Raw genomic sequence first — 24,607 nt, 5'->3', positions numbered from 1 at the left:
GGACTTCAGTAGCTCAGGCATAAGTTAGGGGTTTGTTACAGGAGTTAGTGGGTGAGATTCCATGGCCTGAGTTGTGCAGGAGGTCAGACTAGAGGATCATAATGAACCCTTCTGACCTTAAAGTCTATGATTCTATGATTTACATTTTGGGTTTCTTTTTTGTAATATGTACCAATCCCATTTTGGCTCTCTAAGTGCCAGTAGAGCTCTTCTGGGCATGTGTAGGAGGGTGAATACAGACGTAAGTGCCATGGGATTAACACACATCTCTCCATTTAGCCCCCCATGAGAGAGCATGAGAAGTTAATACTGAACACCCTTACCCCCTGAAAGGACTATCATCACATTCTTCAAGGGAAATGAATTACGGTGGTTTTGCAAAATACGACAAAGAGATAAGACAGCTCCTCAAATACATGGGTGGATTGACTCACTTCCAGCAGTGTTGGAGGGAATTGTGAGGTTGGATCTTTAGCTTCTTGGGGCACAGGAGTTTAATGAAAGCTCTTCTAAAACTGTAGTGGCAGAGGGGATACAGGACAGGATTAACAGCAGAGTTGATCCACAGGAGCCAGAAGGAAATCTCATACCAGTAATCAGGGATGCAGTGGCCATGGCAAGCAGCTCGGATGATCATGAGGAGGGTGTATGGTGCCCAGCAAAGCCCAAAAATGCTCACTATAACTGCCAGTGATTTTGCCACCTTCTTGTCTCTGGAGAGCCTGAAACGCTGTGTGATGCTCTGGGAGACCATCTTCATCCGTTTCTCTAAAGACATTGTAGATGCTGAGTGTTTATAGCCCCTCTTGTTGAAAGACCTTGATTTCTCACCAAAGGGCCCAGAGCTCTTTGAGTTTGATATCTGTGAGTCTTTCACACTCTGACTGGCATTGGCAGCTCCTTGTTGTGTTTCACATTTAGGAAGGTCTAGGGTTTCACCTGGCTCTTTCTGGTCCCACTTACAGCATTTTAGGGAAAGCTTTCCTTCCGGGCTCATTTCCATCTCTTCCATGAACGACTGGCTTTGTACTTCGTGGAAGATGTCTAGGCGGATTTTGGTGCGTTTCTGAATGTTCAGGTAAATGCTCAAGTTGAAAAACAATACACTGATGAAAGGGGTGAAAAACTCCAGTGTGGAGGCCGTCATGAGAAAATACCAGTTGTAGAAAAATTCAGCATAGCATTCCCCATCAGGTATGATGCTCTGGCCTGTTACATATTCCCAGCTGATAATTGCAGGTCCATAGAGCAGGAAAGCTAAGACCCACACCATTACCATCTTCAGCACTGCTTGCTTGGTATTACCTTGCTGAGCTCGGTATGTGACCTGGAGGGGAAAAATCTTTTCTTAGATATGACCAAATACATTAACTGGCTTAGACTGTTTTACAAATTGTAAAATTTCTGGCAAAGTTGCTATGCAATATCTCTGCAGTGTAAAAAATACATGTGCTGGAGACAGCAGACCCAATCACTACATAAATCACACTCCCACAGAAAAGAGCTAGGACCTGGTCCTTTAACTCCAAAACATACTTGGCTCATGATTGGCTTAGAATACATTTCAAGGAGATATTCACCGTTTATGTCAATGAATCATTCTTGATACATAGCCCCAATTTGGTATCTGCTTTTTAACCCCATTTCATAGATGGGTAAAATGAGGCAGAGAGAGATTGGTATTTGTCCAAGGCTGCACCTTGAGTCAGTGGTAGAGCTGGGAATAGAATCCAGGGAGCCTCAATGTCTAGTCTGCTACCCTAGCCATATGCCTATGCTTTCCCTGAATGCACTTTGAAATTGTTAGAAGGGCCCACGCCAAACTCGTGTGTCCAACACATGTGAGCTTTGTTGCAATTTGGCCCCGGATCTCTGAACTTTATGCATTGGGCCCCTCTGTAGATATTTTGTTCTGTATTTGGAACCCTTCTAGCTTGTGAGTTGCTGTTCACCTCCTGTAAGGTGCTGAGCACCCTCAATTCCCATTGTAATAATTGTGCATTTAGGACACTTGGCACCTTGCAAGATTCCACTGCAACCTGTGCGCCAGTTCCTGAGTGAGACTGACTGTAACTCTCACTAAAATCAGTTTGTTTACTCTGGAAATAACCATTCAAGTTGGTAATAAACTGTTTACCTCACTCAGATTGACTGGTTGTCACTCAAACACCTTCTTCACAGACAGCGTTTGAGGGACAATCTGCTTCATGGGTTCTGAAACTCAAAGGATTTGATTGTTTAAAAAAACACACACCTGAAGTCAAGGCTTGCAAGTGAATTGTATATTTCCCAGGAATTTGTCTTTCCCCTGGCTAAAAGATTCATAATTTCCCAAGGAATGAAACAGCTTTTATTTAGCACAGATGACTCCAGACAATAAAATGAGGGGAAAGGCTTTTCTCATCTCTGACATGTCAGTACTTACCGCTCTTGTCACAGAGAGGAATCTGTCATAGCTAATCAGTACAATGTTGAAGACTGAAGAGGTGCAGAGCAGATAATCAATTACCAGCCAGAGCTTGCAGAAGCTTTTCCCAAAGGCCCATCTTCCTGTCAGCACATAGGGCACATACAAGGGAATACAAAAGGCACCTGTAATGAGAGGTGTTTATATTTGAAAGGGCTTCTGCACCATGCGCACGTGCTTGTAAAAAGTAACTCTCTCAAATGAACGCTGAGAATAACTGTTGGTGTATGTGATGTCATTTGCAAGTCTGCTCAGTGGCCTTGGATGGCCATGTTGTGTATGGGCCAGCTTGTGGCTGGTGTTGGTTGGGTCACTGTTTGTGATTTGCCAGTGAGAGTCTCTTCAAAAGCTAATCTGTGACACATCAGCAGCAGCATAGGCTGGCAAGGTAGAAAGGAGCCCATTAGATGAGAATTCTGGCTCATGAACATCCAGGCTGTGATTTTCAAAGTGGCCTAAAAGATTTGGGGCCTGGATCCTTGAAGACATTGGTGCCTAGCTCCCATTGATTTCAGTGGGGGATAGGCACCTATATACCTTTGAGGATCTGGGCTTTGGTTGCATGACTCCTATGAAAATTAATGGGAGTTGGGTGCCGAAATGCCCCAGGAAAAGCTTGAAATTGGAGTTTTAAAGGAAAACTGTAAAGCAAGGTAACAATTTGGATTTTTATCCATTACTGCCTCATGGTGATGCATAAAGAGAGACTCCCAATTCTCCCTTTAAAAATCAAAGCTTCCTTGGCTTGTATTTTGACCTGAGCTCCTCTTTGCTGGACGGCCCAGGTCAGTTCCTTTGGAGGGGCTCACCAGTGCTCTCAGCTGAAGGCCTGATCCTACAAAAGCTTACACAGGGTGGCTAGTTGACTCCAGTGCATGTGTGTTTGCAGAACTAGGTGCTCAGGCTGCAACCTGAGCTGCTGCTTTCTCTGCTCCCTAAATGAAGGGGAGGGGAAGATGAGTATGCTCCCCCTGCAATTGGCACACAGGGAAAGCTGAATCTCAATGTACTGCCTTATCACTGTTAACATACCCAAACCCTCCAGTGATTTTGCCCAGATTCTCCAGCAACATGCCAGAGGTGAGGGCTTGGTAGTTCTGTCAAGATACAAATCAATTTTGAAACCTATCACTGAGCTCACCTGTATATCAGAGAAGCAGGGAAAGACTGAATCAAGGTTTTGCTGGGCTTTGCAGCTTAGCTCTAAACCAGGGGCTGTTCAGAGGCTCTACTTAATTTGTCTAACATTCTGAAGCACATAGAAGCACAGTTCAGTAACTCTGGCTTCCTATTTTTGTATTTGAGACATTAATAATGTCCTTGCTTATCGGTGTGACTGTGACAGCAAAAGCTGCTCTTGGGTCTCCGAAGTGTAAGTCTGAAGGGTGGTGGGTGGCTGGCTGGCTGGTGTATGTGTTTTTGTGTGTGTGTGTGTTTGTGTGGCAGCTAAAGCAATCTCTCACTGGTTTGATGGCCTATAATCCTTCCTGGGAGTTGGGACCATTATCCATTCCTAGCTAAACGTCAATAAAGAAACCCACACCCTTCCTCCTGCATAATCCCCCTCCCGCGGAGATGCGTGTTGCAGCTATTAATCTTTGGCTCTAGGGATTGGTCAGGGCTGCATTCAGAGCCAATCTGAACTCAGCCCTTTGGTTTCAGCTTCACAAAGCAGGGCTCCCTGACTGAGTAGGAGAAATGGGACGGTGCACCCTTCTCCTTCAGTGAGGCATGCAACTTGTTCTCAAAACTTCTGGCAAGCTACAAGTCTGCGCAGTTACTCCCACTGCACGTGCATCACTATTAAATAACCCCTTGCAAGACAAAAAAAGGGATCAGTTCCTGCAGGGCTCATTTTGCTGTCCACCCCCTCGGACGTAACTAACAAAACAAATCTCCAACTTGGGCTCTTGGGTTTTTTTTGTTTTTTTTTACAATGCACGTCTCACAGAATAGCATGTCCTTGTGGCCGGCCTGATATCAATGTTGCTATGTTAACTGGGCATCGCCAAACGTGTAAATAACTGGACTTCAAACTGCATCTTCTTTCCAGAATAGACTGCAGAGGCAAGTGCGTGTGCCGTGTAAACGGATCTGCCTTATCCATCGGTGTGTACAGCCGTATCTAGAGTATGCTGTGGAAGGAAGATGCGGTGATAGATAATCTCCGTGTGAAGTCCAGTACTTAGAGGGGAAATAACCCATGTTTTATATTGCCCATATTATTACAGTAAAATTTGTTCTGATTTTTGATCCCGGTTAGCTGTGGGTGACAACCCTTTGCAAGGGAACAGCAGGAGCTCACGCATTTGCAGAGATTGCCTGGAAGACCATTTTTACCTGAGCCACAGGGAAATGACTGGATCGAGCCCCCTATTTCTCTCTGGAGTGGCTGATAACGCAGCCCCTAACATAAAGCCCAGCTCCTGGGATCTTTGCTGCTACCTTTTAAACACACGCAACTTTCAGCCCAGCGGGGAAACCTTGTGTCCGAGTTGCTATTACTGAGTCTGCTGGCCCCGGGAACCCGAGCTGGGAAAAGTGAAACCGACGTGGTACTTTACCTACTAGGAAATCTGAGATGGCCAGGTTGAGGAGGAAGTAATTGTTCTGGGTCCGCAGGCTGGAGTCCACCACGAAAGCCAGCATGACCAGCGCGTTCCCAACCACGGTGGTCACGATCAGCAGAGCCATGAGCGCGGCCAACGCGATGGTCCACGTGGCCCCGAACCTGCCCGGCCCCAGCAGCTGGTCCCCGGCTCCTTTGCCTTCGGCCGCTGGGGCGCTGAGGGGCCAGTCTTGCAGGCTGCTGTCCATTTCAGCACCACGCCGCTCCGCGATTCAGGCGGTAGCGCTGGTCCGCACCATGCCCGTGGCAGGGGCTGATCCAGTTTGCCAGCGGGGCCTGATTCTTGGGCAGAGTCACACGCAGCCCAATAGGCAGCGGCGGCTGCCTGGTTCCCCCCGCTTCTCGGAAGACCCTGAGAGGCACCAGCCAGAGGGAACCGAAGCGCTTCTGGCCGCCGCGCTCAGCTTGCCAGGACTGGGAAGGAGCAAAGGGGTCTCACTCCCGAGGGGTTAGTACCTGATCTCTCCCCACCGGGATGGGCTCGGTGTCCGCCGCTCCCCTGAGTGGCTTCATGCCTCTGACCAGCCTAAACCTCCGTGTGCCCCCGCTGGCTGCCGAGTCCCACCGGGCGGGGTGGTGTGCAGACCAGGCGGTGGGAGGCAGGAATCACACCGCAGCCACTCCGGGTTAGCGAAGCGCTGCTCCCAGTATAAACGCTCCACGGCTTCTGCAGAGAGGAAGACCCAGCGGGAGGCCGCGCGGTCACTGGCTGGAGTGTTCAGTCTCTCGCCCGCCAGCTGTTTCCCCCCCCCTTTCCGACTCCGTGTCCCTGGGTCTGAGAGCTCCCCGCCAGGAGACAATGCTTCTGTGCGCGGATGAAACAACTGGCCGCATTTTAATGAGGAACGGATCCAGACTTAGAAATAATCCACTAAGAATTTGGAGGATCGGTGATACTGGACATGCTACCTGAACCTTCCCACTCACCGTGGGTGAAGTTACAGCGGGATCCACAGGGTCCCACACTATAAATACAGGGAATCGAGCAAATAGTAGGAGACAGGTACCTGCCAGGGTGCAGTAAACACCAGGGTTTTAATGGGATTTTCTGTATACAATATGCATAGGAATTGCTGTACCAGATCAGACCCATGGTCCCTCCAGTATAGTATCCTTTTTCCGACAGTGGCTATCACCTGTTTCAGAGGAAGGTTCAAGAAGGCTGGACAATGATGAAATAATTTGCCCCTCTCAGTTAATGGTTGTCTAATGTCCAGAAGCAGGAGGCTTTATTACCCTTCTAATGTTTTAATGCAATCGAATGTAAATGTGGATGCCCACAATAGCCACAGAAAGATCCCATGTTGTTTTGAATCCCACCATGCTCTTGCCCACAATAAGGTGTAGTGACAATGCAGCCTGATTCTTCTCTTAATTAGGTGTAAATCAGGAGTAACTCCTCTGGAATGAGTAGAATTAGCCACTCAAGCATTACCCACACAGCAGGAGAGAAGGACATTAAGCTTCCTGTGATACTGGATGCTGTGTTGCTGGCTATTCTCAATCTTTCTAAAACCAAGTTTGGAACATTCTGAGAAGGTCCGTTTTCATTAGAAAGATAAGAAGGACTTGAGGACTTCAGAAGTGAGCTCACGAAAGCTTATGCTCAAATACATTTGTTAGTCTCTAAGGTGCCACAAGTCCTCCTTTTCTTTTTGCGGATACAGACTAACACGGCTGCTCCTCTGAAACCTGTCATTATGCAAGGCATTAGAAAGATAGAAGCTAATGCTCCATCATTCCTCCAGGTTACACTCTTCACTTTCTAATAAGAATAATCTTTACTCTGCTACTGTCTACTATCTGTTATCTTCATCCTAGAGAATCACCAAGGACCCTAAAACCTATTTGCAAAGGACCGGATCCAGTTCCCATTAGGAGTCTTTCCACTGACATTTACTTCAGTGGGGAATTGGATTGGGCCCACTAAAATGCAGCCACATCTGGGGGAGAGGATGCCCACAAGAGAGGCAACTAACATGCTGCAGAGGAGGCAGGAAATGATGGGCTGAAGACCCTGGACAAACACTTATTCTATAGAAAAATTCTTAACTATGAAATATTATGTAAATTGTTAGAGAGTAGCGATGAAGGACTAAGACTAGAAAACATCATGAACCCTAAAACATGCATGATTCTAATGTTGTAGGAGACCTGTGGAATTCTCATAACTCCAAAACATATTTTCACATAGTGATGTGTAACTGGCGGTGGAGTTCACCTGGGAACCCACCACCACCTTATTAGCAGTGGTTGATCTTGCTGGGAAAGGACTAAGGAGGTTCTGCTGACACTGTGACTCATTGCTTGGCCTGGATATAATGAAGGTGGAAGTAGCTCTCTGAAGAAAGCAAATTGAGGGTGTGGGCTGAGCAGTCTTGTGGGAGGAACCCTTTGGAGCAGCCAAACCTAGGAAGAAGGCTCAAGCTGATTGTAATGGCCCCAGTCCAGCACAGAACTTAATTATGTGTTTCCCTTTAATATTACTGGGACTATCTGCAAGCTTAAAATCTCTGTTGGGTCACAGTTTATGTTACGATTGTTTTCTGCATTTAAAAAACAAACTGGAGGATAAAGTTTGGACTTTGCATACAATGTAGACTGTATTTAAAAAACAGATTGGGAAAGGCAGATCAAGGATATTAGACAAAACATCTTCAGTGTTCATCAGTGAACAAAATGTTGTGGGATTTGCAGTAGTGAGAGAAGCTTCCTCATATGCATAGGAAGTAATGATTCAACTCAGTACCACAAAGCCTGAGAACAGAAGGGTTCTGCCCAGAGTCATTTCACAGACATGACAGAGGATGTCACTGTGTGCTTGTCACCACCAGCACAAGAAACTGAATAAATAAGATTAAAAGCAAAGTGGAAAAAATACAGAGAAAATGCACCATATGTGAGATAAAAATATTTCTACCTGAAATAGTCAAGGGCTGCAGGTAAGGTGGCTATTTGTGCATTCGTTATCCAAATAACTTCATGCATTTCTACAGGGAAGCTATGAGGAGACCAGATTTAATGATAAGCTTGAATGAATATCAGTATATTCCAATAGATCTGCTGCTATCTTTAGAACAGGTGATCGCCTCTTCTATGCTGGGTGTTCTCTTGGCACTAATGGGAGTGGCTTTTCAGACTTCTGTGAGTGTTTGATCATAAACTGATTAATGAACAAACAGGTCAGCTTCACTTTGCTGCCCTTTGAGGGGTCATATGATTCATCACTTGTAAATATTCAGGCAGCCACTGGGTATTCATGAAAATGTTTACGATCTTCCAGTGATTCTGGGTCTGTGAATGCATTATTCATGATCTATTAGTAGTTATTCACTATTGACCATTCATCACTTGGTATTCTCCTGCACACAAAGTTTCCATCATCCAATTGGAAGCAGAAACAGTACCCGGTGACTAAGGTAATTTAAGATGGTTACAAGCGATTTGCTAATTGAAATATGGCCTAAATTCTTAATGACGATGGCTAGCCCTGACTAAGTCTCCCTGCAGTGTTAATTACATGACACTTGCCATAGTAGCGCAGACTATCAGTGTAGTTCAGTATTTTGCCCTAGCAATGACCTTTATCTCCTACTTCAGTGTAAGGTAAAAAATGTCTAAAAATGTGCTTGGGACAACGGTGCAATATCTTGGCAGTAGGAGAAAAATTCCCTCCTGACCCCCACAGGTGATCAGATTAAACCCTGAAGCATGAGGGTTAATAGAACTTCTAGCTTTCTGACCTACCTGCCCATCGAGTGCATATCATAGACATGTATATATAGGGTGAAATTCAACACTGTTCAGAAGGTCCATGCCAGTCCTATGCATGATTTAAGTGCCACTTAGTCCTTTGGGGCTTATATACCACTTAAGTCCCACTTATGCTCAAATGTCCAATTGGACTTAAGGGATGAATAGGGCCTTCCTTGTGTGGGCCTTCTGCACAGTGGTACATCTCACCAATAAATATTTAACCCCTTTAAATAAATTTTCCCTAAGGGGTGAGTTCCACAAGTCAAAGAATTATTTTATACTTCTATCCATTTTGAATTTGCTACCCTGTCAGATGGACATGAGCCCTAACTCCGATAGCAACTCCCCTGAGCTCAGTTCTCATTCTGGATATGAGCTTTGCAGCTGGCACCTATTTTTAAAGAGGGTGTAAATGTAATGTGTGTGCCCTTTAAGATAGCTTTACACTAAAAGTGCAGTGTAGACAAGCCTCTAAGCCCTGTTACACTTGAAAGTTATTTTGGATTAAGATAGGGTTTAAGATATGAATTTAAAGTGCTGGAATTCTGAAATAAGAAGGTCCATCTGGGGAGCTATTGAGGAATAGCTACTGCAGTTAATTTACCCATGTAGACAAGCCCTTAGTATAAATGAGAAATGGCTTCCCAACTCCCCTGATTTTTATGGAAGTTTAACATTGAATGTAGCAACTGGCCCCTATCTTTAGACTGGGACAAATCAAAGTCCTGGATCCAACCCCCAAACTTTGGGAGTGTTTGGACCAACATACTGATCCCAAATCTGTGGCTTAGGCTCATGTCTAAATTTTAGTTTCATTGAACACTGCTGTTCTTCGCTCGCTGTTTGGTATTGACAACCATGGGCCTTTGGGGTTGTGGTTGGGAACCTGTAGTCAGGCCCTCGCACATGGCACTCTCATCGTTTTGCACATAGCTTATTGCCATCTGCCTCTCTGTTTCCATTGTTTTCTGTATTTGTTCCCACATCCTGCAGGGACTAATTTTAAGTTGCCTTTGACATGCTTCCTCTGCTCAGCATCAATCATGTTCATGGTCTCTGCTGTGACTTGCACACAGACATATGTGCTGGGCATGGCAGGCACTGCAGTTGCTCTTGTGCTTAACACAATTCCTGTTCAGATAAAAAAGTGACTGACTGATTATCCTCTGAGGCAGTGTTGATTATCCATCCTGCTTATCTATCCTTCCTGGTGGAAATCTCTTCTCCCCTGCAGGGTTGATTCTTTGATTGTGCTTCTTATTCTTCCTGTTTCCAGAGTTTAGCATCTTGGAGTCCCATTTAACCCCCATCTTTCTCCTGAGTCTCATAGATAATATTATTGTCATAGTATCACTTGAGGAAGCCATTCAGGTTACAGGCTCTATGCAGTCACGCATACCAGGTTTCGGAGCCCATCATACATGCCTCTATTGCATCTCGGTGCTGTTTGTTATCTTCTTCATTTATTTGCAATTCATGAAGATTTCTGGCAGAATGTTTACCAGTGCCAAGATGTCAGATACAGAGATGGGTTCATGCTGTGAAACCTGTCTGCAGAATCTCAATATCCCAAGTTAAGGGACAAGCACCTGAGATTTTGTTAGGTTCGTTAAAAAGATAGGGACCATCTAAGAAATTCAGGTCCAGGGTTTTGGATTGTGATTATCTTTAGGATCCAATAAAATATTCTTCTGGTGTTCATTGACTTCAAGTGGAACTTATATCAATCATATTTATACAATCTACTTAGACTTTATTCACTGAGAGACCCTTTTTCATTCTGAGGAATAGATAAGGGACTGTTCCTAAAGTCCAGACAGCATCATGTTTGCTCTGAGATATCTATTATGCACAATAATCATAGAGCTGAAAGGCCTCTCTTGTTATCTTGATGGCTCAAGTAGTGTTGTTTAAATGTACAGCTTCTCCTACAAATGACAATATGATAGCCCTGCTTTGATCACTAAAGCCACTTCTGATTTCATCTTAGTATGCATATTCTCCAGGCAGTTTTTCTTAAAGAATGTGTGAGCTGAAACCTCTCACACTCACATATTCATCACAACCCAAACAATTAGAAATGGGTCTGAACCAAAATTCTAGATCCAAACAACCCCAAACTTTGCAGTGTGGAGAAGTAATGGAACTGGGTCAGAACTTTGCAGCTTAACTTCATCCCTGTATTTTATTCCATTTTTGGAGGGCTTGTCCATGCTTAAAAGTGTTTATTCTGGTATAGCTTTTTCCAGTTAGGGAATCAAAATAAGATCTGTGGGTATAAGGCACCTTTATACCAATATGACTGCATCCACACTAAGACTTTTACTGGCATAACAGTGTCAGGAAAAATCACACCCCTAACTAACACAAAAAGAAAAGGAGGACTTGTGGCACCTTAGAGACTAACCAATTTATCTGAGCATAAGCTTTCATGACCTACAGCTAACTTCATTGGATGCATCCGATGAAGTGAGCTGTAGCTCACGAAAGCTTATGCTCAAATAAATTGGTTAGTCTCTAAGGTGCCACAAGTCCTCCTTTTCTTTTTGCAAATACAGATTAACACGGCTGCTACTCTGAAACCTAACACAGTTATAGCAAAAAGAAAAGGAGTACTTGTGGCACCTTAGAGACTAACCAATTTATAGCAGTAAATGTGTAGACGAGTATAGTCCAGCCGCTAGTGGTGGTGTCCTTTCCCCCTTCATGAATGAATAAATGGGAGAGACCTTCAAAGAGAGATTGAAACTCCTCCTACTCCTGCAGTAACGGAACACAGAGCAGTACATAAACTGAACAAGGCTCTAAAAAGGCAGCTGCTCCAAATTAGTACAGGTAAAAGTAAAGCAGTTCTCTCTGAACAGCTGTCAGCATTCCTTTCATTAGTGAGTTTACACGTTGGCTTGCTGATTTATTAAGCAGGAGGAAGTGTGTTTGAAGCAAGTAAGGGGCATGATATTGACTTCATTTGAGCACCGCCTGCCACTCTAAATTCATCTGTTGATAAATGTTCATAGAACTAAATTTTGTTGCCAGTTTAAAAACTGATTCCAGTTTTATGGTGTTTGGCTTGTTACAAACAAGCATGGGATCACAGCCAATCAAACTCAATATCTGGCAGTTATGAGTCGCCAAAACCAAAACAATGGGCCACATTTAATTAGTGAAAGTGTGCCCCAGTTCAGAGTGGGAGAGACTTGTTGCCATTATTTAAAGTTGAAGCAGTCCTCTAGAAAATGCATGGTGAAGGCCGTGATCATTATAACAACCAGTGGAAACCCTCCCTCCGCCATAGACATAGACTGCTGAAGAGGTAGGGAAAATGCAGTCGTTCGGTTGTGTGGGAGGAGGATCTCCGATGTCTTTGCTGGGAGGGCGACCCCCTTGCCTGCTACAGAGCTGGGCTCCATGGGAGAGCCCACGCACCCTAGCACACAGAGCCATTGGCTGATGGGGAAGGAGTAGGGTGTGGAGAGTGGGTCCGTGACTAAGTGGATCCACCAGCCAACCTTTCCCCTTCTGTGCAATAGGGCAGGGGAAGGGATGGTCCTGCCAGCTCAGTAGCTTTAGAGGCTATGGCAGCCCTGAGGCTGCCGTAGCAATGTCCGTACAACCCTGCTGCAGCTCTATAGCTTGGGGAAGGCAAGATTCTGGACTGCCCAGCAGAACTCCCCTGTGTGTATAGCCTTGTTATTTGGGCTGCGCACAGGAAGTGGGATTTGGTCCAATAATAATAATAATTGCATTTATACAGCGAGCACTTGCTGATGTGCTTGGAGCCCTGTACAACATCCTGAAACCAATATAATGCACATGAGAATCATCAAGGGGTGTTAGCATCAATGGTACTTTCAAAGGCCTATTAAGATGTTCTTGGAGTCACTCTCCTTGATGAGTGTCTTCCCTGCCTCTAACCTCGAGTCTGATCCTGCAAACCCTTGCTCATTTGAAGAGTACCCTGCTGCTATGGTACTACTCAGGTGATTAACGGTGTGCAGGATTGGGCCCTGAGTGTAAACCACATGGACGGTAAGCCACAAAGCACATTTTGTTTAGAGCAGAGCCATCTCTGCTCAAAACAAAAGAGAGGGGTTCCCCTTGCGATCAGTGAGCGGTAGTTTTACTGTTCCTTATCTGTCTCCTGAGAAGACGGGGTGTGCGTGAAGCAAACTTTAAAGCAAGACATGGTTACAAGAAAACATTTGTGCTTCTTTTGCTAGTGGTGGAAGTTCAAACTACACCTGCACACATACTTATGAATCTCATCCTGTTTTTCTTCCTTTTTCAAACAACGAGCTATTTTGCCCTTCATCGTTGTCTGAATTTGTTTGGTTCTAAGAAATTCAGATATCTTGGCAGCCATCTGAACAAGCTATCAGCCACATGCTAAGAAGCACGTGTGACTGGAATAGGTCAAGCACCCCCAGAGCTACAGCAGAATGAGAAGCTAAGAGGAACCCTATAGTTGCGGCTTTGCCAGGTCATTGTGCTTCTGCTCCTGCACAAACAGAGAATCAAAGTGTGAAAAAAGGGTCTTTTAAATATAGCATCAGAGAATAGGATGCAACAGGAGGAAATGCTAGTGGAAGATCTCCCTTTATGTTACAGCCTTTTCCAGAGAAATGTCTCTTCTTGAATGTCTCTCCCTTTTTAAAAGATGGCTGCTGAGCACGGCGCTTTGAAGATTGATTAGGATTGAAAAATTGTAAGGGAAACAGTATGACAATCCAAACACTGATGGAACGCAATGAAATCAGCCATTGGACACGCTTCGTTCTCTGCTTCAGCCAGGTGTCAGAACAACTTCTATTAGCTTCAGAATGTGTTTTTTCCTTGCCAAGTTCCAAGGTACTCTCTACAGTAAGGTTAGCACTTGACAAAAGTGGCAATGACAAGAGCAGCCCTTCATGAAATACAACAAACTTCTCTGTGGGTTGGGTATTCAAAATTATGATGTCTCATGTTGTGAATCTAAGAATAGCACTTACCTGTATGCATCCAACCAGCACCTCACCCAGAGGCGCAGATGTAACATGCAGCACCACACAGTGGTATAACCTATGTACGCCTAATCAGGAATATCGATACCCAGGCCAGGACATGGTCTCCTATCCTGGCACATCAGTGGTATTTTTAACACCTTCAAACCGGGACTGACTGTCTAATGAGGCCTGCTGATTTAGTCATAGAGGTGTAGCAGTGGCAAGCCAGGCAGTATGGTCCAGTGCATACAGCATTGGCCCAGAAGCTCTGGGTTCCATTCTCAGGTCTGCCACTGAACTGAACGTAGGCAAGTCACTTCACTGCTCTGTGCCTCAGTTTCCTTTGTGTGCAGTGGAGCTAATGCTACTTAGCTTTCTTTGTAAAGCGCTTTGAGATCTACCAATGGAAATTCTTATGTAAGTGCATATGGTATTATTATTCATCCATCCCCCTCTTATTGCAAGTTTATCACTTACCCTATTTCCTAGTGTTTTGCCAAGTCTAGAATTAAATGTCACAAGGCTTGAGTCTTCCATTACTTGCAAGGCCTTTACATACCCTCAGATGCAGGGGGATCAAACCCATGCTGTTGTCTTCCTTTTCAGAGTCTTTTTTCTGTGGCCAGGGCTGACCACCGAGTGGCCCAAAGCCTGGTCCAGATTTCCATAACTGCCTGTATATGTAAACCATTCACAAGCCATTACCACGTCTGTATGAATCCTTGCAGTAATCGTACCTGGAAATCCAGCATGCGCATTTCAGGACATGCAATTATAGAACTCTGTGTCATAGCAGCCAGGTAGTTTCATAGGAAGAAGGATCAGGTGATGGTGATTATGTTTTGAAGAAGAGACAGCTGGGGAGATCTGAGCTATGAAGAAGCAAAGAGTTGAGGACACATAAACTTCTCCATCCCCAACAGACTAGTGTGTATGAGTTGAATTCCAATGGGAGGATTCCTACAGCTGCAGTAGATACACTGAGCAGCCACACCGGAAGAAGTTGAGGTGTAGGGTGTGGCTGTAGAAAATGATGGTGAAGGCCACAGAGATAAAAAAAAACCTGATCCTAGTTTTGGCTGTAACCTGAAAAATCTGGACACAAAAAAATGTCAAGAAATGTACCATTTGGCACAGAAAGATTGTTTGTGTTTGGGCCCAATCTAAAGCCCATTGAAGTCCAGTGGGAATCTTTCCTTTGATGTCAGTGGGCTTGGGATTATGCCTTTTGGAAACTAAAACTTTAAAATTACAAATCAACTTGTCTTCAGGTAGGGTCACATTTCTTGTTTCTTGCGAACAAAGTGCGCTGTTATTAATATGCTGCAAAATATGCTGTTCAAAATCTCTGGAGCAGGCAAACTCCACAGGACAGGATGTGCTAGGATGTGGGATGGTTTGTTATGGGGATATACTGAACAGTATCTTTTGCTAGTGGTGGCACTAGTCAAGGCCAGATCAGCTCTGCATTTTGAAACACACAGTTTAGAGCATAACAACAGTAACAATAATATCCTCTGTGTAGCCATCAATTTGGAAGGATTTTGTGTCAGCCGCTAAGCCCAACAATGTTCTCAAAAAGGGAAGGCAAGGCTGAATAACAAAGCATAGTGGCCACTTCCTGCTCCTGAAAACGATGCCAGATTCAGGTAACCATGCCGAGGGAGCAAACTTCCCATTTCTATTTAAACAGTTTCTAGTTACACCAGTTATTTCACTTAGGATCCATTTAAAAAAGCAAAGCCAGGATAGATTTCTGGTACTCCAAGTGAGGCTAAGCTATGTGGGTTAGAGGCTAAATAGGGGAGTTTTAGCAGGAATAAATAGATTCTGAGCTCAGAAGATTTTGCTCTCATGCTGATGTCAGTGGAGTTACTCGGGATTGACACTGCTGAAAGCAGGAGCAGAATCTGTCCCTCAATGTTTAATACAAAGCTCACAAAATCCAATGTCACTCAACAGTTAGGGGGCTGCAGTTTAACTCCCATATATGTAATTGGAAGTTTTCTTTAGTACCAGTAGAAAGTACGTATGGGAGAAATATTGCAAATGTCACCTCCCCACCTTCCTGCTGGTTCTGATACCATAGAGGCCCCGGAGCAGAGAGCTCATCTGTAGCCTCATAAAATATTTAAAGGACTTCCTGAACTAATTAAACATATTATTTGCTACATTTACTCATGTATCTCTTATACATATGAAAATTTAACTCAGATTAATTTATTGCTGCCAATCAAATCTGTGGACCAAATTCTCATCTCACATACAGTGGTGCAACTCTATTGACCTATCCCAGTGTATACCATATGAGAGGACCATGAGGCACTTGCTTTACAGGTTGAATTTGAGATGGAAATAGAGGAGCAATATGCCAACAATCTAGAGGTCTATGTGAAACAAGTTGATGAGAATCTATTCAGTTCCTCGTGGACAGCTATCTACATTGCAAAATCCACCATCCTTGCTGGCAGTCACAGTAGAAAGAGCAAGGATTGAATGAACATGGAAACAGAGCTGCTTTCTTCATACACACAGAGATGGTCTCTGCAGATCAGGAATGCGGTGCAGAGTCAGGGTGGTGTACAGAAGCCTGCGTTGCCACCTATTCTGTAGATAAACAAAAGACTGAAGTCTCCAGGGCTGTCAATTCAGTTCATTTCTGTGAACATTTGAACAGGGTGACTTACCCCTTGAAGTGCCTGAGGCCAGCCCATACTATACAGGCACAAAACAGGCATACCTGGGAAGGATCACTTGAGCCTCCTACAAAAGAGCAGCAGGGAGCACCAAAGGGATTGCAGAGCTCTCTAGGTGAGAAAGCAAGCAAGCTAGCTCAGGAGATGGTTTCCCTGCTACCCAGGATATAGACCCCACACTGTGGCAACCAGGAAGGGGTTATTAGACCAGCCAGTTACCTCCTCAGCTGTGACTAACTGACAGATCAACCACAGCTTGGATAAAAGGCTATAACTCCAACTGAGCAAACTCTCTGCTAAAAGGGCTGAGAAAGCTGCATGGAGAACTGAACCTCCAGGGAGAGAGGACTAGAGAATGGACTTCTGCAAGAGGTGCCTGCCAATAGGCCAAAGTTAGAAGCTGCCCAGAGAATCAGTGAGGGAGTGTAAGAAATGGACCCTAGCTATCTGGTTCAAGGGCCTTGGGCTGGATCCCAGAGGGAAACATGGGTCTGGGTTTCCTACTGCCCCTCCCCTTGTGGGGTGTGTGTGTGCAAACCTTGAGAGCAAAGAAGCAAGGACTATTGTGGCCGGACTGAGAGCAAAGACCTGGTGTCAGGGCAGCGAACTTCAGGCTTTTTGTTTTCCTTTCCTGTTCACCTGGAAGGGGTGTGACTCCAAGCAACCTGCCTGGAGGGCTGAGGGCCAAGAAATAAAAGATGGCTGAGTGGCCTGAGCTGTGCCTGACAGACAGAGGGGCTGCTATGCTGTGCCCAGCTATGAGATGGTCACTGCCCCCGCCCCCCCCCCCCGTGAGTGAACCTCTGACAACTTACCTAGCTTGGTGGGGGGAGGAGTTTGAACCCCCTGCTAGCTCTAGCTATACCCTCGAGCCGAGTACTTACGCTAGGAATAGGCTTCGATCTTTACTGCAGCCAGGAAGGGGTTAACTGATGCGTCATGGACCCAGCCCTAGTTTGGACTCTCTCTGAGAGTGGTGGCTCTGAAACCATTTCAGGAATGGACAATAACCTACCTTTCAAATTCCACTATGGGGGTAAGCTGCTACCGGGGCATGTGATGTGTGGGTGACGTCTAGGAGTCTGCTGGCACGTTGGTCTAAATCTTGAAGTCCTTACTCCGATCACAGGCTAAACTCTCTGCATAGACTTAAAGATTTCACCCACTGTTAACTTGTGCTCCCCCTGGAGCTGGATGCTGACAGAGCCCAAGTCTGGTTGAATTAGGAGTCTTAAACTGGCTTAATGTTACTGTCGGAGGGTAAGATGAGCCTGGAGTCCCCAAGAGCCCCAACTCGGAGCTGTGCTTGGGTCCCTCCCAACCTTTCACAGCATGTGACTGAAAGACAGGCTAGCCAGGGAATAAAAGAAAGCATGTTCTCATGGGGTAAGAGCTATCGGGAGAAGGTGAAGCTGTTTACTGGAAGCCCTTACAGGAGCCATGGTCTGGGGGTGGACTGGTGCTGTCTCCTTGCTGACAGAGCCTAGGAAGAACTGTGTGAAAGCAGGCCTGGGAAGGGGGCCTAGAGGGGTTCTATCAAAGGAGCCTGGGGAAGCGGTTGTATAGGCAGGTGCTAGGGGAGAACCCCTGGTTAGTGACAGGCACTGTAGGAAGTAGCCAAAAGAGAGAATAAAGCTGGGGTAATCCTGGTTTAGAGTAGACTGCTGCCCACAATTTAGGGTACCGGTCCCTTTAGTGCAATGAGGGAGGTGGTGTGGAAACCCCTGGACTGAGGGGGGAAAGGCCTGTTGCTGTTGGGGGAGTGCTGAAGAATTATTTGTCTTGCCTCCGAGGGGGAGGGCAAAATACCAACAAACTCTGAATCCGCTGTCCTGATAGAAAGGGAACGGAAGGAAAATAGAGGTTGTGAGTGCTCCCTGACACTGGACAACCCTGGTGCTGCTGTTACAGCTGCCTTTCCACCCACCCCTGCCCCCCGGAGTAGTGCTGTGGGCTTTAGTCCCTGGACTGCAGCCAAGATCTTTTATAAGACGTGTGTCTTATAATTCCAGAGGTTAGATACAGGTTTCCTATTTTCTGAACCAGCATGCATGTAAGATGGTAGTCACTAAAGAGGCTGCTTGATGTAATTGTCAAATAGCTGCAGGAGCTCCGAGTTGCCATGCAGCTCAATAGGACTTCCCTGACTGATTGTTCTTGGTATGTCTACGCTGCAATGCAGCAGCAGCAGCTGGCTGGCCCATGTCAGCTGACTTGGGCTCGGGCTGTGGGGCTATAGAATGGCAGTGTAGATGTTCAGACTGTAGCTTGGGCTTCGGGGCTCTGAGAGGGGAGGTTCCCAGAACCCTGGTTCCAGCTTGAGCCTGAACATCTACACTGCCATTTTATAGCCCTGCAGGCATAGCCCGAGCCCAAGTCAGCTGACGTGGGCTCTTTGGAAAATGACAGTCAATGCACGCTTATGGTTCCTTGGCAAAGCAAATTTCTACTATGAGAAAAAACTCCTATGTAGCATTAAAATGTCTATTATTTCAATCCCTGTTGATTCCATTGAATTCCATATCTCTTCCACCTCTAAGTGATTCGCTTTGTGATCCTGGCTTCATGCCTTGCATCCCTTCTCAGAAGGCAAACCTGCTTGTACTGTGTGTGGGACTGTAATCAAGTCACTTTCCCTTCCTTGCATGGAACATGAACAGCTCCTTGTTTTCTTCTGTCGTCTGAATCCATTTAGCTTAAAAACCAAACCCTGGCCAACCAAGGATTTTCCTGCCTGCTAGCTTCTCTAAACAAGTGCCTTTCTCAACCAGCTAATGACCATACAAAGCTGCCTTTAGATCTATCTAATAAAGACAGATGGATAATGATTTCATTGAGCCTCTGCCCGGCTAATGGATTCTTTTCTATTAGCTATTGCTCTGTGTCATGATCTTTGATTCCTCATCTACTCAGACTTTCCTTTGATGTTTATGGCATGGTGCAGAGACTAATACAGAGAGTGCCAGGTTTCTAGCTACAAAAGCGTGCTAGAGAGGAAATAACAAGGACCTGGTGACAAGATGCAGACAGGCAGTTGGAAACCTCAGCTCAATGCAGGCAAAGCCAGCACAATTTACTGAATATTTTAGTCCATGCTGATGGATGCTTTCTTCTGGTTTCCTAGAAGCCCTCCTTCCACTGGGAACAACACATCCCCTGCTTGCTATGAAGTAATGATAGTCCTGTTATCTCACTGCCAGCCAGCAGTGGATGCTGCTGTAAAGAGCAACCAAATTCCTCTTTCTCTAGACACTGCACAGGCCACCTCTGATTTACTTGTGTTTGGATTGGAGTGCACCTGTCTGGGGGAGGGGCAAGTACCATGTGTGGGGCGCGGTGGAGAGGAGGGTCAGCTCCCTTTCTGGATGCTCCCTGGCTCTTAAATAACATGCATGCTGAAGGTAAAAAGGGTGTTTATCAGAAGCATCAGCTAGCATGCAATGGCATTGTTTTTCATACTAAGAATCCCCCCCCTCCCCCCCCCCCCCCCGCTCCAGATCTTCCTAGAAGGACTCTACCTTCCCTCTCACCCAGAGTCTTTAAGACTCCTGGGCCCCACAGACTGAGCTCTTTTGATAATCTGGCTTGGAGTTAATGCTCCACTGACATGCTGCACCCTTGGCCTAGATTTCATTAACTGATTGTGCGGATACGAAGAGGCAGAATTTCTGTTATTAAGCCAGCCCCAGGCCGGGGTGATGGTAACCCAGAGAGAAGCCTGTGTGCAATAAGGGGCCCCTAGGTGGAAACAGAAGCAAGGTGTTGCCACATGATCTCTGGCTGCGAGGGGATGCTCAGGAGGCAGCTGATTCTTACGCTGGTGTAAAATTCACGTTACTCAGTCTATGCTAGAGGCTTGCTCTGGAGCAGCTATGCTGGTGGCTGAAATCTGAGTGCTGCAGACAAGGCCTAAAAAGACATTTGCTGTGCTTGGTAACCTGTCAGTCCAACTGCTTTGCAAACATTCAGTATCTCAACCAGCCCACACAGTTTGGCTACCAAAATGGAGGAAATCTGCTAGCCCACTGGCCAGGCCACAGTAAGCTATGCTGTCATGTTGGGGATCTGGGTTTGGAAGTGACTGCTGACGTCCTTCTCCCTTGGCCAGGATGGGGGTGGTCTGGAGATAAGCAGCCCTAGGCCTGTTGTTTTCCTTCTTCCCCCGAATGACCGGTCATGGGGCAGCATTGTTTTCTGAAAAGAGACTGTTTGAATCTGTAGTGTGATGAAGGGACTGAATGACACACAAATCCTAGGAGAGCAAAGGCATTTTCCAGTGGAACCCGTCCCTTCCATTAAAAAGGAAAGGAGACTCTCTCACAGTCTGCATGCCACTTTCTCCCTGGCCCAATGATTTGATGCAGTAGGCAAGGTGAAGGCAGCGAATGCAAATATTAAAATGTATGGAGTTATTCCATGGCAGATAAAGCAGTTATTATAGGTATAGGGCCTGATCCTGCTGCCATTGAGCTCAAGGGAAACTGAATGGGAACAAGATTGGGCCAGTTTGTCCAGCCATTGGTAACCAAAGTAAAGAGCTTTAAGGTTACTTTTAGCTGAAATGCAAGAGGGTCATCATCCTTACCTGTACTCTCAGCAGACAATGAGGATGTGCAGTATCCTATCCCAACATCCCAGCAGATACAGGCCAGTCGTCAGTGATGCCAGTCACCTATTGTAAAGATTGTGGCCATGATAAACAAGTTCCGCTTATTTTGTCATTTCACTTATGTCTCAGCTTTGACAGCGCTGTGTGGAACATTGCCTATTAGTAGTGAATGGTGAGTTTGGAAATAATTCCCCACTTGTCTCTTTTGTTCTTCTTTCCTTTCTTCCACAGGACACATGAGACAAGGGCAGGCTTGGAATTAATATCATACAGACACAAAACTCAGGTGCACAATTTACATTGGCTGCATCAACTAATGAAGGCTGGATCAGTGTCAGGCTGGTAAAGAATTCCTTTGGCTTGATAAGTCACTTGGGAAATAGACGAGAATAGCCTGGGTTGGAATCAGTCGAAGACCTGCTTCTTGATTGCTTTTTTCCAATTCTCTGGCTTGATATCAGTATCTCCTGGCTCCAGGGCAGCCTTCAAAGTCCCATTTGGCAATTATGAAAATGCAGGTTTTGCTGTTGCTGCAGCACTGATGAGAGCCAGGGGAGGCAGGGAGTCACTGTCTGCTGGGTGGCCCTTAGAATATTGCCACGTGAAACATGTCATTAAAAAGATAAACAATAACAAATAGTGGCTGCTGCAGGTTCTGAGCCAAACCTGGGAAGCACACCCAGAGTGGCCCTATGGGGAGGGAAGCAGGCTTGCCCTGGTCTCCAGATCACATGTGATATTTCACAGATGGTTAAAAACCTTTTTGTGAGGGAATAATAAACGGGAAATATGGCTTGCAAAAAACCCCAGCCATTCTTCCCTGGCATGGGAATGGCCCTGCCATGAGCAGGCTGTACAGGAATGGGGGAGTAGGCTAGAAGGTAGTGATGAGACCAGCAGGCTGCTGCTTCCCCTTTCCCAAGACAAGCTTTGGTGGCTCTCTAGAAGACTGAGAAATGAAGGGCTGTTGTAGGACAGAATCGCTGGAGCTCCAGGAGGGACAGAATACTTGGGTTACTACCTATGGAGGCTTTAATGCCCAAGCCATGCTCCTTGGCGTAGGCGTGTGCCCCAGTGCTGTAGGACATGGGACTGAGTGTGAAGACATTGGTCGTGAATAGGCCTAGGTGAAAGCAGGACAAGTCAGAGGTTGGTGACCTCAGATGACATACTTCCCTTCCCCTGAATTCATCCCATTCTTCTAACAATGATGGCTGGAGAGCTCTAGAAGGAGACCACTACCAAGAGTGTAAGAGGAGATGAAAGAACGAACAAACCTTCTGAATGCAGCATGTGTATGTCTCTAGCTAAATGAAGTTTGTCAGTTCCTGCCTATCGCAGACAATGCAGGGAACCAGCTGCCCTCCTTGGCTTCTAAAGCCCTGCATTGACCTACTCCAGCCGACCTCATAACCCTGGTATCTTCACTGCCCTCCTTGCTCCCTCTGCTTATCTAGGCCCAGATCCCATGCCACTGAGGTCAATGAGAGCTTTGCTATTGACTTCAGTGGGTGCAGGATCTAGCATCTGCTGCCTCTTGGTGTCTCCACAGAGTCCTGCCACTTCTCCTTTCTGCTCTTATTACCCGGAAAAGTCTCCTTGTAATTCACATCTTTATATGAATTCTCTAGGTAAAATTTAGCCGTGAAGCAAATGATATGAGTTACAGCTTGGCTTGTGGATGATCCACATGCTGAGGATGTGGAAAGGATGGGGGTTGTAGCAGGAAAAGCGGCTACCAGGGGGTTAGAAGGCTACTTTCAGACAATAAACCTTTATGTATTCTGTTCCTGCTGCAGCTTTATCTTCTCCACCCACTTACCACTGTGCAGCTTTTGCCACCATGCAGAGCATCTATGAATTTTGCCCTCCATTTGATTTCAAATGTCAGCTGTAAATATTCTCCTCTCTTGACTCCTCTTCTAAATTTCCCTTTGCTTTGGTATAATTTTTAAGTTGATAAAGCATATGGCTTCTTTAGAAGGCCTCTATCTGCAATATTAGATGACATTTTCCCCACTTTGTGTTGTACTGTGTTCACCATTGTCCCACACCACAGTGTAACATAATAGGAAATGCAGAGCATCAAGACTAATTTTGTTTGTTCAGGTACAAGCTGAATTGTCTGAATCAATTTACAAGCTGTCACTCTGCAAACAGGCAGAGTGACAGGCTGCTGGAGGCAGCAGGATCTGTTCCGAGAGGTTATTTGAAATAACATCTATAATTGTGGTTGCTAGTAATGAATTATGGAGAGAGCTTTGAAGAGCTAATATTTCCAATGCCCAAGACTGGCAATTTCAGCTCCCTCTTGTGTATGCAGACAGGTTGAGGACACGGAGCTGTGATAATCTACGAAATGTTATTTAAGACTTAATAATATTGCTTTGCTGTTTTACCGTACTCTAATCGTTCCAAAGTGCACACCCTAAGTCAGGAGCAGGTTTTCACATACGAAAGTGTGCTCATCCCTTTGCACACATTTGCCTTGTGCATGCACATCAGGGGAATTTGCACACCTAAGTCAGGGTGTGTATGCACGCACTTGCTCAGGGAAATTTGTATATCCAAATTAGCTGTGTAAAAGTGCACCTTTTATTGAAAATTCGATCTAAACTGTATAATTCTGGGAGCATCCTTTTGAGGTGGGTATCATTAGTTTTGCTGTGGGGGGCGGTGTGGACACAGGTTAGAATCAATGCTTCCAACAGTGGCTACTGATTTTTGAGTGCCTCAGCTTTTGGGTATCCAACGTGATATGTTTGGCCTAACTTTCACAGGTGCAGAGCTCCCATTGACTTCCACTGGCATTCTGAGCGCTTAGCATTTCTGCAGATCCGACCCACGATGTCTAAAGATAAGGCCCCAAAATCAGTGGCCACTTTTGGAAAACATGGCTCAAGTCCACCCTTGTGATTTAGTGGAATAAGAACAGAGGAGATTCTGGCTCTATCCCTATGATCAACGGAGCAGGTCACCCACTGGCTCTTTCAGTAGCACTTGTCAACGGAGATTTACAAAATGCTTTGTGATCCCTTTATCGATATAGGGATTGCTTCTTGCACCCTTGAAATGCTGGCACCCCGGAGTCAAATATCGCAACTGTGTTTGACAGTCCTAATGCAGTCTACTCCAAAGGCTAAGGCAGAACGTGAAAAAGAATGAAACTGGTGTGGGAGTTTAGTTCAACAAAAGCCATAGTTGCCACGCGGAGAGGCAAGAATTTGAAAAAGTTCAACCAGTCACTGACTCTGTTTGAAAGAAGACAGAATGTTCCATTTTCATTCAAGCAGCATGAGGGAGATTAAAAAAATGAAATTAATTTTAATAGCGTTAGCTAGATTAAACTGACTCCCTTGACCCTGCTGTAGCACTGCAGTCATTCAGGAGCCTCCGCAGTGAATATGAAAATTCCTCATGGCCTGGTGCTTATGGCATTGTTTCTTTGATAAAGGTTTCATGGGACGT

At 45.6% G+C, this 24,607-nt stretch overlaps 1 protein-coding gene and 1 long non-coding RNA gene across 3 annotated transcripts in view; one reads left to right on the top strand and one right to left on the bottom strand.

Annotated features, from left to right (window-relative positions):
- Positions 1-24,607, top strand: part of LOC140896875 (uncharacterized) — a 41,990-nt gene that overhangs the window by 11,594 nt on the left and 5,789 nt on the right. The window lies entirely within an intron of this gene.
- Positions 431-5,284, bottom strand: HRH3 (histamine receptor H3). The gene is made up of 3 exons (XM_073309185.1): positions 5,032-5,284; positions 2,426-2,592; positions 431-1,327 (listed from the first exon to the last, which is right to left on the bottom strand). The coding sequence occupies exons 1-3, from the start codon at positions 5,282-5,284 to the stop codon at positions 431-433; spliced, it is 1,317 nt and encodes a 438-aa protein (XP_073165286.1).

The sequence above is a fragment of the Lepidochelys kempii genome, chromosome 13 (genome assembly GCF_965140265.1).
Source record: "Lepidochelys kempii isolate rLepKem1 chromosome 13, rLepKem1.hap2, whole genome shotgun sequence".
Classification (NCBI taxonomy): Eukaryota; Metazoa; Chordata; order Testudines; family Cheloniidae; genus Lepidochelys; species Lepidochelys kempii.
This window is presented reverse-complemented; position numbering and strand designations above follow the sequence as displayed.